We start from the raw sequence: 15,374 nt of genomic DNA on the forward strand, positions 1-15,374 counted from the left end.
GTGTGGGGTTGCCATTAATGAGAGAATGGAGAGCTTGTAGAGTCCATGGGTAGAATAGAGAACGCAGGGGAATGTGAGAATGTTGGTTTGGATTGTGAGGTCATGCAGGCCATCCTTGTAATGTGATTATCGAGTGGTTTCACTTTGAATATATGGATATATTTTCCTTATGTTATATTCTAATTTTGTTATTAGTAGAGAGTCTCTGTTTGTTTACAGTGTTTGTTGATTATTTGCATGTGAAGTTTGAGGGCAGGGTTGTTCTTTGCCCTGCATCAGTTTCTTCCCCAAAGATATTAAATTACTCTGCTTCCCATGGTACCAAACTTTGCCTGGCATATCTGCAACTACGTGAATATCATTGAGCCCCATAAATGTTTGAAATTGCATTGCCCGGAGTAAAACCTTCAAATCTTTGCTTTGCAAATGTCAAAACAATCGCATTTTTTGAAGCAGAAAAGAATCAAACCTGATAATTGAAAAACTTAAAACATAAAGATGAAATCTGCAACAGACTAGAAACTGAAACAAAACCAATAGAAATTTAAGTAGTTTTTCAGAAAGATTGCAGTGAATTAAAGTGTAAATTATTGTGGACTCAAGTAAATCAATTTCATAAAAATATATGTCAGTAAAGTCTGAAGATTTAATTACGTAAAATTTGCTGTGCAGCTTTGCATGTAGTGTAAGGACTGAATTACCATTTGGGATTATAAGAGCCATTCATGAAGCACCGTGCTGTAAACCATATTCCACCTTATCCCTGTTCGCTCCTAAGAACTTGCACAAAATTTTAAATATTGTTTTCTAAAGTGGGAATTCCATATCATTTACAGTAACAAGGGATGAGAAAAAAAGAACTGTTTTCCTGTCACATAGTTTCCCCGTCAAAAAAGAAGGCCCCCAAAAAACTTGGATATCAGAAGATTGTTTCGGAAGTTAAAACTTTGATATATAGATTACAATTTACAAACGTGAAATTATGCAGGAACTAGTTAGAACTTTGATATATAGATTAGAAATTACAAATGTGAAATTATGTAGGAATTAATAAAGATAATGTATTAATTATTTGCAAAGAATGTGAAGTCTCTTCGAGCTTATGCTGTGTGAAGTGTTAGTGTGATGTAAAACAAAATAAAACTATACACCTGGGCATAAAGATAAAGTAGTAAATGAACAATGAGATTTATAATGCTAGTGTATGCTGTTCATCTCATAGTATGTTGGTTAAGTGATAGTGTTGTCGTTGTGATCATAAGATTCAAATTTCTGCTGAGTCATTGTGATCTAGGCTTGTGCCTTCACTGATATAATGTGCTTGCGGATTTAAGCCTCAGCAATGTTAATTGAGATGAAGTCTCCCATTTGTAACCTCACCTATTCATAGCTCTGAATAAAAAATACTTCACTTGATATTATAGGGGTATAGTGCCTCTGTTACCAATCACATTAAAAAAATTACCAAATATTTAAAAAAATTGTAGTACCTAACCATTTCTTAGAATTAAAAGTCATTGTGTTGGCCTTCACATTTCTTAGTACCTGAAATGAGGTTTGTGTATAGCAAGAAGCTCAGAGGCAGAGGATTGATCCCATCGCAGGTAATAGAAGCCCCCAAAATATCAAGTCACGCTCATATCAACACTTCAAAATTTCGTAAATTACCAAACTGGATTAAGTTTAAATGGAGTTAATTGAGGACTCTGGAAGTCGCAAGGCACGATACAGTCATGTGCTCGTGCTGGTTAATATTTAACGAGTTGATTGGGAATAAACAGATTGATATTTAAATGGAGCAGATTGAGGACGCGTCAAGTCTCAAAGCAGTTTCGCACGTATGAATTTTGATTGCTGGGTAACATTTTATTAATCGCGGATGCAGGGCAGGGGAACTCTCAAGACAACCACATACACGTCGAATTAGATCAGCCGCAAGTATTAAATTCTTTCAAGGCCTAGAAATTCTTTCAAAACTGAAATAAGCAAGGAACATTTCTTCCCAAAGGTATTAAATTATTCTGCTTTCCATGGTACCAAAGTTCTTTCTGGCATGCCTACCTGAACTTCAGCGTCAAAAAATGTCTGAAATTTAAATGCCAGGACTTAAGACCTTACTATCATTGCTTTCTAAATACTAACATCAATTCAGATCAAGCTAACTCTTTGAAACATAAAGAAGCGAAACCGACAACTGGAAAATCTCGAAAGCATAAAGATGAATCCGAAGCATTAGATTAAATCTGCGATAGGCTAGAAAGTGAAAGAAAACCTTTATAATTTAAGCAGTTTTTGAGAGCGATTTCAACGAAATAAAGTTGATAGTCTATAAATTATTGCAAAATAATAAATTGATCTGTATCAGAAGAAAAGTCGGCGTGTAATATATGAAGATGAAATTACATGAAATTTTTTGCCATGCAGCTTCATGTGTAGTGTAATGACAGAATTAGCATTTGAGATCGCGAAAGCCATTAATGAAGCACTGTGGTGTCAACCATATGGTATTCACTATTAAGAACTTACACAAAAATTTTAAAAATATTCTTTTTAAATTTTGGGTATTTAATGTCACGTACAACAATAATGTATGACAAATGAAAATTGTTTCCTTGTCATGCAGTTTCTCCCTCTACCAAAGAAGGCCCCTCAAAAAATTGGGGATAGAGTGTTGTTTGTAAAGTTAAACTTTGACAAATAAATTACAAATTTACATGGATGATATATACAATGATATATTAGAAACTCTTACAATTTAGCTGAAGTGAAACCTACAACTTGCCCCATATGCAAGAGGATTGAACCTACAACTTGCTCCATATGCAAGAGTATTGTTCATGAAGTTGAACTTTGACACATATATTACAAATAAGATGGATGATATACACATTATTAATTCTTTCAATTTAGCTGAAGTGAAATCTACAGTATGCTCCATCTGCAGGAACTAAGAAAGAGACCACAGTACCACAGTGATTACTTAATAGGATGTGCACTTGCTTGGAGTTTCTCAATCATCAAGCCAATCCAGAGTAAATTGCGGTTCCACAATTTCAACTCTAAGAACAGGGATAGAAGAGGCCTTAACTCGCAGCCACTGGTGCCCAATCTTCTCATCACAGATGACATGTTTCAGAGAGCTTAGTCCACAAACACTTCTAGGCAACCTCCTCAAGCGAGAACACTCTCTCATGTCAAACTCTTTCAAATTCTGGAGCTGACCTATTTCCTCTGGAAGTTGTTTCAAGCCTTCGCACAGTGAAATGTCAAGGAATTCCAGCTGCCCAAGTTTTCCAACTGATGCCGGAAGCTCTTTCAGGCCTGGTAATGCTGATAATCTTAACATTCTTAGAGAGCTCAGATTTCCGAGATCATATGGTAACTTTCCAACCAGATGGTAGTTGGTAATAGACCATATCTGAACACAGGGCATATGACAGATGTCAAGTGGCCATTCCTCCAAATCGCTGCAGTGGTCCAGATCAAATTCTTGTAGGTTGGTGTTGCTGAATGTGGAAATATTTCCAAACCCTTCACATAAACTAACAGATAGTTTATCTAATTTTTGCATAACTTTGATCTGTTCTAAAATAGAGGGCGCATCCAACTTCTCCAAGCGAACACTCCTGATCTGCGTGAGTGAAGATAGGACATCTAAACCTTTTAGTGTGGTCCTCTTTGAACTCAAATTACACAACATTACAAATTTCAGTTTTTTCATGGTTTTAAGAAATGGTGGTAGAAAGTATTCGCTTGCAGAAAAATGCATCACTAGAACCTCTGTCTCTGGAAAATCCATCTCATAACACTGATTTTCAGCCATAGAGCCTGCAATAGATCCATTATATATGCAATTGAATTAGAACATCTTTTAGTGGCCAAGAATAAAAGCAGTCAATGTAAACAATATATATCAAAATATTGTTGTTTGATGACAAAACACAAAAGCTAATACATTTTAATAGTTCAAATAGCTTGCAGAGTTTGCCACTGAACAAGTATGAATATTTTTGGTGGAATAACCTACCTGTGTGAATAGAGACAACTTGAGCATTAAATGGTCTATCATTAAGCATCTCCCACTCCCCTGGCAAGCTCAGCTCCTTTCTGGGCATGAATAATCTCTTCCTATGGACTATACTGTTCTGGCTTCCCAAATATATGGCCAAGTCTCGCATTACATCATGCTGAGAAAAGTACAGCTCAGAGGCATTTCCATAAGAGATTGTTGCTTGGCTTCTGATAATTACAGACACAATGTCAGCTCAATGTACAAAAAAATAAATGATAGCAAGAAATTTAACATATATAATGATAGGCAAATACCCTGGGCTGCTGATTAAATTCAAGAGATTTTTGCTTGCAAGTTCCAATAAGATGATAAAGGCATCTTGCCACTTTAGCTTCCGAATATAAACGCAAATGTCCAGCAGTGCATCAGCACAGATTTTCTTGTTCTCTGGAAATAAGGCTAAATCTAAGAAGCATTCCCTCCCAACATCATCCAAGAAATCAATACTGGTCTCCAAGCATCTAAAAAGCCCTTCTTTGTGATAACTGGATATGGACTGCCCCTGGGAAAGCTTGTTCTTTGCGTTCAACCAGGTCCAGTGAGGTTCCCCATTCAAAGAGCTCCCAATCACCTTTAAAGCTAGGGGTAAGCCCTTACATTCAGCTTGCACCTGCAATTCATAATATTGATATTTTTATTAGTGTCCAAAGGAAGCTTTGTAAAAGATGAAAAGAAAAAGAAAAATACATCATATAACTTAGCCATATTTTTTGTCGATTAACTGCTTTTAACTGCAGAATTAATTAAAAAACTTCCTTCAAATACTAGTCTACTAGAACATTCAATAATTGCAAGTTATTAAGTAAAAACACAAATAAGCATGTAATTCATTTTATTTTTGTTGTTATTCATAAATATAAACAAATGATAAGATTTATAATTTAAAATAATTAAAATAGATATAAGGACCATAAATTGCATTGATCAATTGATGAAACATTGAAGCCTTATTTACAAAATTGATATACATGCAAGAAATTCAATGTAATAAAACTTACAACTTAGCAATAGACTCTAAAAAAACATTGCTTTCAAATGAATAATTAATCAATCTTAATCTATTAATCACTATTCTAATTGTATTATATATTTGATTATGATAATTAATCAATCTTGTTAAAGTTGTGAAATACAACCTCAGAGAACCCAGTGAACACCTGTATGCAAATAACCTGTCACAACAATGGAAGATTCACAAAACAGAAAGATTGTTTTGAAAACCCAGAGAAAGAATATGAAATAATAATAATCAGATTGGTTAGGATTACAAAATGAACAATCCTTATAAAAGGAGATCAAAACCTAAAAACATAAACACTAAAAGCAATTAATAATTAATAATGAAAATTAATTATTAATATTCCTAAGTTTAGCTTCTTAAATTTAGCTTAAGTGAAATAGATCTAAAAGGTGACTTAATTATTAAATCAATATGATTTAATTAATTAAGTAAACTAATACCTTTTACTCTAACACCCCCCTTTAAGATAAAGTTAGGGAGAAGCTAAAAAACAACTAAGGACTAGATGCATGAAAGCCAAAATGGGTCCCGACAACAAGGCCTGATGAGGTACCCAAGTACAATGAAATCTCTGTAAAGTGGAGAAAAGGAGAAAACCCTGTGGGAACAAAAATCCTCTCCCAGAAGAGATGAAAGCTCAAGTGAAGGACTAAGAAACCTCCAAACAAGAATGTTCCAAAAGATAGGAACAAAAGACGAGCATGAAGAATCACTGAAGCATGAAGAAGTTGCAAACACTATCATCGAATGACTGCTATGATGCTAAAGTAAGAACCTCCTCTAAAACAAAAGATGATCAGGATCAAGAAGACATGAATCTACATGAGTGCCCTCAATGACACTACTCAAATCTGAATCAGATGGCAAACAGAAACAAAACATCTGGAATCCGAAGATACAAATGGCACGAGTACCAACAGTTTGAAGAAATGATCAAATAAAAAAATGAAAGGTCACCTCCGAAAAAGGAATGCAAGAGTGTCCATATGGTAAGTATTCCATCTCACCGAAATGCATGGGAAACCACCTGCTGCATCCGCCTAGTACATAGGAACAAATACTGAATACATAACTCACTCCAATACGAAACCAAGGAAGCATTAGTACCAACAATAGAAACCCCTCCATAATGTTGTCAAGGGAGAGGTATGACAGGTACACAAAATCTGAAAGCCATAAAGTAGTGCATGAAGAAGAACCAAGCACATCTGACCATGCAGACATGAAAGTACAAGCAAATACAAAGGGTGTGCAAACCAAGGCACACACACATAAGAAAGGTATGAAGGCAAACAAAGTAAAACATCAAACCCCCATGGCACTTTATATCATAGTACGCATAAAATAAGGCACAAAACTGATGTGTAAGATCCCATAATACATGTGCAATATAGAGGCACTTTATCTCAGTGCGATTACAAAATCATAAGTTCTTACAATAAAAGCTCATAATGTAAAAAAAAGACATAAGACTAGAAATACATGAAGAACAATAAAAAACAAGTCATCCCACACAATGAGAAGTTTCCACGACGTCATATGTCCAAGTAATTCACTCGAGTGTGAAAACACAAAAAATTGAATAAAATGTACCTAGAGTAAAATATGGAAAAAGTGCATCAATGGTTGTGAAGATCTATCAAACACCGTCCCAACGCCGCTGGAATCACGAAAATCAGAGAAAATAGCAAAAAGTTATGAGCTCGAGACTGAAAACAACACCCCTTATTTCAAATGGTTGTATAATACACAAGCAGAAAAATTAGGTGATGAAACCTACATATATGGTAAGTAGACGAAACCAGCTTTTCGATGATATCTTGTTTGCCAAAAAACGATATCGTATGCCCAAGTTATGGGCAAAAAAAAAAAACCACTCTTTTAGGGCACAAAGAGGGTCATAGGGGCCATGCAAGTTGTCCATACTGCTAACTGTACCACTGACATTAGCATGATGTCATGCTAACATCAACACTAATGCAATGTACTTTTGCTGCAAAGGGTTGACTTTTTTTTTTTAATTAAAAAAAATCTTTTAACAACATGCACTAACTTGATTTTTTTTTTTACAAAAAAAATTAAAAACCCAGCAATCAAATTTTTTTTGGTATGACCATACGGATTTTCTGTGTCTCGAAAAACATGCCAATAAAAAATGATGTCCTAGATGCCCTTGTCATTGAAAATAGGCAAATGTGGGGGTGGCGGCTATATCCCATATCATCATTCTTGAGTTCCGGAGCCTCTAGATCAAAAGCTATTACCCCTCTCCCTCCTCGACCTATCGCCCTATCTATAGAAAGGGTGTCACCCCCCACTATAGATACCCTTGTCACCGAAAATAGGAAAATTATATATCAAAATTCATGGAATTGACAAGGGCATCTAGGGCATGATTTTTTATTGGCAAAGTATATATCCAAAAAATAGGTGTCCCCCTAGATCAGAAAAAAAAAATGAATTTTAAAACTCTCACAAATTTGGCCTCATGAATTAAAAAATGACAAATAAAAGGTCAATCTTGACTATTTTACACGTGCTAGATTTAATGGTGAGGTCCAAATCAACCCAAATTGCACAAAAGAACTACTATAGGTAGAATCTCCCAATCAAACGAACAGGAAAGTCTTAGGTTTGAAGCTCCAATACCATGTAAAAGTTGTAGAATACAACCTCACATAGCCTAGTGAACACCTATATGCAAATAACCTGTCACAATAATGGAAGATTCACAAAACACAAAGATTGCATTGAAAACCTAGAGCAAAAGAATATGCAATAATAATAATCAGATTGGTTAGGATTACAAAAGGATCAATCCTTATAAAAGGAGATCAAAACCTAAAACCACAAAACCTAAAAGCAATTTATAATTAATAATGAATTAATTATTAATATTCCTAAGTTTAGCTTAAGTGAAATAGAGAAAAGGTGACTTAATTATTAAAGCAATATGGTTTAATTAATTAAGTAAACTAATACCTTTTACTCTAACAAATCTTAATTCATGATTCAATCATTATCAAATACAAAATTAAATATTCTATCATTTCATTTATAAAATAGTTGTAATTTTTATTTAATATTACTTAATTGACTCTAATAACAATTCTAAAATTGATCCAACACGTCGATAGTAGGTTTTGGAAAGGCAAATACTATAAAATTTAAAGTAGATAAACTTGATGATGATGGCTTTAAGATTTAGCGTTATAGTTCAATTTAATGTTTAATTAGGTTTAAGGTTAGTGTTTAATTTGAATTAAGGTTTTATAAGTGTAAGAGTGCAATTTAGGTTTGGTTTTAGAGTTAGGCTTCAATTTGGTATCATATTAGGGTTTAATTTTTTTGGTGTTAAGGTTAAGGTTTAATTTGGTTTCATATTTATGATCCATTAGGTTATATTAGTTTTAAAATGTGTAATGAGGATATATTAATTAGAAATGAGATCACTTGATAGGACATTAATTAGGGTTGTCATTTAATTAAAAAACCATAAAAATAGGGTTAATATGAGGCTCAATTCAAGGATTAGGGTTAAGATTTAATTTGGTTGAGTTTAAAGGTTAGGGTTTAGGCCGGTTTAATGTATAATTTGATTTAGGATTAAGGTTAGAGTTCAATTTGGTTCAATGTTTGTTTTTGGTTTTTAGGGTTATTATTCCTATATCTTCAATGGGATTCTCCATGACCTAAAGATTTGGGTTCAATCTTGTATAGGTTAAGTTTGAATTTGATTTTATATAGAATTTGGCTTGAGGTTCCATTTGGTTTAATGACAGAATTCAATTTGGTTTAGTGTTAGTGTTAGGGTTGAATTTGGTAGAGGATTAAATTTCAAAGTGGTTTTGTGTTAGGGTTCAATTTGATCTTATTAGGATTAGCGTTAGGGTGGAAGTTAAATTTGATTTATTGTTTAGTTAGGTTTAGGTTTATGGTTAGGGTTCAATTTGGTTTAGTGTTAGGTTTATGGTAGATTTTGGTTCATGGTTAGGGTTAAAGTTTAGTTGGTTTTAATATTTAATAAAGACTAGGGTTAGAGTTCAATTGAGGCTTAGGGTTGCAATTAAACTTGTCTTAGGGTTAGGGTTTGATTTGGTTTAGTTTTAAAATATCTGATTTAGTTTAGGATTTGGGTTCAATTGGGTTTAGGGTAATATTTCAAGGGACCTCTTAGTCTTCTTTTCTTTCTTTTTTATAGAGTATAGTGTGATTTGAAACATTAATTCAAAAAATTATCTCCTCAAGAAATTAGAAAGAATTTTATAATAATTACATGATAGTTTATGAATTAATATTTCTAGAATTTTTACGATCCCTTTTTTTAACTAATAGACTTTATTATGTATATGCGAAGATCAAGAAATTTCACCATCCTTCATCATATTCCAAGCTTTAGTATTGAATTATTTTTATTGTTCATGGAAAGATATAAATATGTTTCCCCACTTTCTTTGCTAATCATATTGGTTCACTTTAGAGAACTCATAAAATATTATATATAATAGGAAGAAAGAAATATTTTATAGTTATTTTCAAAATAAGAATTTACTTACTATATTCATATTTATAGATATGGAAAAATTATTCTAATTTATAATCTTAATTTATTTTTAGAGAAATCATAGAATTGAGAATTGAATGTAAATGCAAGCAATGGATATTTAAAAAGAACACTTTTGTTAGCTTATTGATATGTATAAATATGAAAAAATAATTTTGACATAATATTAATTTATTTAAGTACATAAATTTTAGAAATATCATAGAATTGAAAGTATAAAAAGATTTTTATTCTTCTTAATTACTTTATTTATTTATTTAGAGTTCAATTTAGTTTATGCTTAAGATTTATTTTATTTTAGTGTTAGGGGCATAGGTCATTTTTGTTTAGGTTTAAGGTCTAATTTGGTTTATAATCTTAATTTATTTTAAGTAATTAAATTATAGATATATTATGGAATTGGGAATTAAATGTAAAGAAAACAAATTGATATTTTAAAAAATAACAATTTTGTTACTATATTGATATTTATAAATATGAAAAGATACTTTGACATAGTTTTAATTCATTGAAATAATTAAATTTTAGAATAATCATACATTGAAAATATAAAAACATCTTAGAATCACAAAGCTCATTTTTTGCTCATTCGAGCATCCACGTTACAAACTTATTACAAATACCAGCTCCTTTCAAGAAAACTTATTACAAATACTAGCTCCTTTCGAGCACCAAACTAGAAACAACAATTGGAAGACCAAGGGTCATAACTTAGAAATCCACACAACCAATGGAAGACCAAGAGTCACAACTTAGAATTCTACACAAAGGTGTCCCTCATGGGAGTTGAACTTGGGTCTCCACATTGAGAACTCAATGCTTTAACCAAGCTCGACCCCTTGGACAATTTTATAGATTTTTAAAAAATAATAGTTTCATTATATAAATATAAAAATATAATTTTGATATAATCTTAATTTATTTTAAATAATTAGGTTATAGAAGCATCATGGAATTGAGAAATGAATGCAAAGGAAACAAAAAGATATTTTAAAAATAATAATTTTTATACCATGTAAAGATATTTATAAATATGGAAAAATACTTTTGACAATAATCTTAATTTTTTTAAGTAAATAAATTTTAGAAACATCATAGAATTGAAAATTGAAAACCTTTAATTATTTTTATTTTTTTGGCATTGCTATGAGGGTAATAGCTTTCTAATTAAAATAATTTTATTTTTATTAAAAAATCAATAAAATTTTTAATGGGAGCATTAATTTTCTATTGAATCAATAGTTTAACTTAAATTTACCAAAAAAAAATTCTAGTTTTTTTATGTTTTACTTGTCCAAAAGTTGTTTTCTTTGTTATCTAGATGCTAATATGTTTTTTGATTAAAGATGAAAGTGATCATTATCAATTACATTTACAAAATAAACATTATCATCAATTATATATACTAAATCAAGATTATTACCAATCACATCTACAAAATCAAAATTTCTATCCAAGTTTCTCAATCTTTCCATAATCATGCGTATAAAAAGACTTATCATGCATATAACAAGACTTAATTAAAAGTTAGAGATTGTCTAAAAAAGGTGATCTTTTCTACTACTATACATGACAAAACCTTGATTAAAGATTGTGATTGAATGATTCTGTCAATAAAATTCATCCTTGTCCATATTACATTGTGAACCTGCAACCTTAATTCAAAGCATAATATATAATACAAATTTAAGAAATTTACCTCTTTCCTTATGAACCTCCACCTCCAAGTTATGCTATAATACATATGACTAAATGCAACATAGAGGAACCAACGATGTTTTATACAATTAAATTAAAACATGTTTTGATTACCTTTTTTTAATCAAAAATCATCACATGCAAATAAAATAGTATTCGAAAATGTAATTTTGAAAAATAATAACCAATCTAAGAATAGAAGTTGTCTTCTCAATATTCTTATCACACTTTTTAGAAGGTGAATCCAACTTATTTTCATCAAACTTGTAACTTGTAATTACAATAAAAAAGACAATAGTTGTATTCATATAAATACAGTGGTGATAGTCAGATGGGCTTCTGAATAGTCATTTCACTTTGTCTCATCCCCGCCTATAATGGACAAAAATAAAAGAAAATAATAAACAAAATAGACAAATGATATTCTTCCTATGTTGTGAAATTGTGCTTAGAACACAACTTTACCAATTGATCTATGAGTTTTTAAAATTGAACTTCATAGAGCAATGGTCACCTTGCATTCTTCCTAAGACAATAAACCCTCATGTTGTGTTTTAAAAGAAACAAGTTTAGTAATGATTAAATAGACACCGCATTTTAAAAGAAACACGTTTAGCAATGATTAAATAGAAACTTATCTTTTAAATCTGGAAAAATTAGAAACTACCCATTCTTTTTTTTTTAATTATAACATAGATAAGAAAGTGTGGTGCTATTGTATAGTTATGCATTGATGTAAAATTAATAATTTAAGCTAATATAATAATTTAATTTCTGACTATTTTTCTCAAATGATATAATATTATAATTTATAATATTAATATATATTATTTTATAATTTTTTTTTTGTTCTTTAATAAGTAAATAGCTGCAGAGGGGCAACACCCTTGTATTAAGAAAAAAAGAGAATACAAGGCCTGATTCAATAAGAGCGGTAGGGGGAAAGAATCAGGAAGAAAACCCCCTACCATAGCTCTATTCCTTAGACAAGAAAGACCAGCCCTAAAGGATGGATGAGTACAAACAGATACTAACCTCTTAGAGGTACAAAGGTTTTAAGACAAAAATAGACAATCACAAAAATAGAGAAACCGGAGGGCATAATAACAACCAAAGTGAAGGGGAGTCTTCAGAAGCATCATCCACAAGCACATTAGCCACATCCAGGACAATGGGACATTCTGTGCCATAGTTTGAATGATCTGCCTTCTCCTTAGGGAGTCGATAGTCATTGGGGAACCACTCCTCACCCAAATCCCCAGTCATTTCCATCCACCAACTCTCCACTCTCCAAAATCCCAAGGTCATCAACACCCACTAGGTCTTCATCACGAAGAAATTTTGCCCTCCATTCCAACGTGAAGCCGCTTTGTATGCCAGTCGCTTTAAGCAGGAACTCAATATTTCTAGAAATGACTGGCCAGATTGTTTGAAGAGACTCAAAATCCAGGGAGTTAATAATCACAAGCTTCCTCACCTCTGATCCATTGCTTAGGGACATATAGTAATTTTGGGGAAGCGAAATTCTAAGATTGGCATCAATATTATCCAATACAACATCAATTTCCCCAACAGGCGATGCTTAAACATCATTTGAGTTAACAGTTTTGCTTTCTGCTTACTAGTACCCATGTAAATTATCATTGCAAGAAAAAAAGTTGGGATATCGACATTGGCTCTGTACCTGTGGTATGCCATAAGGAATTCCTTTCCCAAAATCCTCTTAAGGCTGTGGAGAATAAGAGGATGCCGAGAGAAGAGGACCTCTTGCAGACGTTTATCCGTGATTTCGCCTAGGAAAGCCATCTGGCGACAAGTAGCTTCAAGGAGAATTGGGGTCTCCACAGTGAGTCACCAAGAAAGGAAAACAATTGTTTGATGGAAAGAAAGGGTATTCCATTGTTAAATAGCAAGACATCAAACCAAAGAATACGACACCCTTCAAGTAATTCATGTCCATTAAATACCCACACGCATGATATGCCAGTGTCCAAAAAACCATCTACGCCGAAGCTCATCAACTTGGTGTCGACTGACTTTAAGCACCAAGTGATCATAAACAAATCTTGAGAGGATCTAGTCGTAACTAGATATTAATTAAAGTACACTTATATTTAATTGCCATGAGGTCCAAACCGACACTTATCAATGATGCCGACAGTGCATCACATCTCGTTGATAAGAAAAAACCTTAACAAGTTAACAGGTTAGACAATCGTTTTACCCACCAAAAACCATGACCATAATAAAAGCGGTTACCAGGGAGAAAAGCATCGGTTTGAACCACAACCAGTAGTTGCGGAAAGAAAGTCAATCAGAAAGCGCGCAACCATCAAGACCCAACCAGAGAGCACCCCCCTCAAATGAAAAAGTAAGGATAACATGTCAACCAGTGGAAACAATACCACATCACCAACTGGCCCAATAGAAAAGCCATCATCAGTGAATGTTCAGGTGGGGTCACTAATGGCTATAGCCAATTTAGAAAGTCTATCAGATTCACCATTACCTTCACTATAGATGTGGCTAACCTGAAATTCATCAAAGGTGGCTAGCAGCGCCAGGGTTTGGTTGAAGCCACTGGTTAAGGCACCAACTAGGGATGTTATTACAACGGATAATATTAATCACATTTAATGAGTCTCCCTCCAAATGAATTCCCTGCACCCCTAGCTCCTTCCATAACTGAAGACCTCTTAAAGCCGCTCTAAATTCCGCTTCATTATTAGTAGCCACTCCAATCTTTTCAGAGATTTGTTTTATGCAGAGACCATCATAGTCCCTCAGAATACAACCAATACCACTTTGACCAGGATTTCTTGTAGAAGCACCATCGAAATTTACCTTGCTCCACCCAACCTCTGGCGCTTCCCATTTCACCCCCAGTCTTGGATTGGCCTGATCCACCGGGGTACCCAAGCCAAAAAGCGGTGGGATGAGTAGATTTGGAAGAGCCAACTTAATCTTACAATCCCAATCTGTGTACAAATTTTTCTTTAATGTTTTAGATTGAGTAGCCTCATTTAGAAGCTCAGTCAGGTGGTTCTCAATTTTCCCACAAAGAGACAATAGGTTCATTTCTTTGCCTTGGAAGATTCTATGGTTCCTTTCTTTCCAAATCTCCCAAATCAGAAGTGATGGAAGGATAAAAAGAAAATCAGCAAAAACGGCCTTACCTGACGATTTAGGCCATTGTGAAAACCACTTATCCAACCCTGATGGGAAGGGGCCAAAGATTCTCAATTTTCCCATTAAATGCCACCAACACTGGCTAGAGAATTTGCAGAGGAGAAGAAGATGATCCTCAGTCTCTTCCTGTTCTAGACATAAGATACATTTGCTGGGTCCATTGATACCCATTGAATGGAGTCTTTCTTAAGTTAAGATTTTTCTCTGACGAGCCAACTAGGCAAAGGAGCCCGCTTTAGGAAGGAGGTGTTGGTGCCAAAAAAGATTAACAGGCCAATCTTTTTTTATCTATAACTGCTTCTTTCAATTTGTAACCAAAAGATATTTTGTATTTGCCATTAGAGGAACCGTACCACCTAATAATGTCCCTATCAGGGGAAGGGAAAATGGTCCTTTTGCTGAGAATATTGGCAAACAAGTCTTTCTAATGTTGATCCAAGTTCAGGGGAACCAAGGAGTTCCATTTCCATCTAGCAATACCATTTTCTTGGATTAGATAACCATAATCACAGATATTGTGCCCCCAGAGGTGACAGGTTTCTGCCATAATATGTTGCAAAGAGGGGTTGTGACATAGGGCATCTTCACCAGACCGCGAGTCAAACCAAAAGGAGGCATCCCTGTACCTGATCACTTATGATTTCCCTATTGTCCACAATAAAATTCCAAATAGTCGAGCCTCTGGGAGGATTGTTTATAGTGAGAATCCTTTTTGGCTCTAGGGAGTCTAGATATTTATGTTTCAAAAGCCTTTCCCATTTTTGCTTCCCGCCGCTACAAATTTCCCAAACCAGTTTAGCACCCATAGCTAAATTCATAATCGAGATTTG

At 33.5% G+C, this 15,374-nt stretch overlaps 1 protein-coding gene across 1 annotated transcript; it reads right to left on the bottom strand.

The window, feature by feature from the left end:
* Positions 1 to 2,702: 2,702 nt before the first annotated feature.
* On the bottom strand, positions 2,703 to 14,433 carry LOC131074100 (probable disease resistance protein At4g33300). The gene is made up of 4 exons (XM_058010641.2): positions 13,987 to 14,433; positions 4,327 to 4,682; positions 4,028 to 4,239; positions 2,703 to 3,828 (listed from the first exon to the last, which is right to left on the bottom strand). The coding sequence occupies exons 1-4, from the start codon at positions 14,431 to 14,433 to the stop codon at positions 3,011 to 3,013; spliced, it is 1,833 nt and encodes a 610-aa protein (XP_057866624.2). The 3' UTR covers positions 2,703 to 3,010.
* Positions 14,434 to 15,374: the final 941 nt, after the last annotated feature.

This window comes from Cryptomeria japonica, chromosome 4, assembly GCF_030272615.1.
Source record: "Cryptomeria japonica chromosome 4, Sugi_1.0, whole genome shotgun sequence".
Taxonomy (NCBI): domain Eukaryota; kingdom Viridiplantae; phylum Streptophyta; class Pinopsida; order Cupressales; family Cupressaceae; genus Cryptomeria; species Cryptomeria japonica.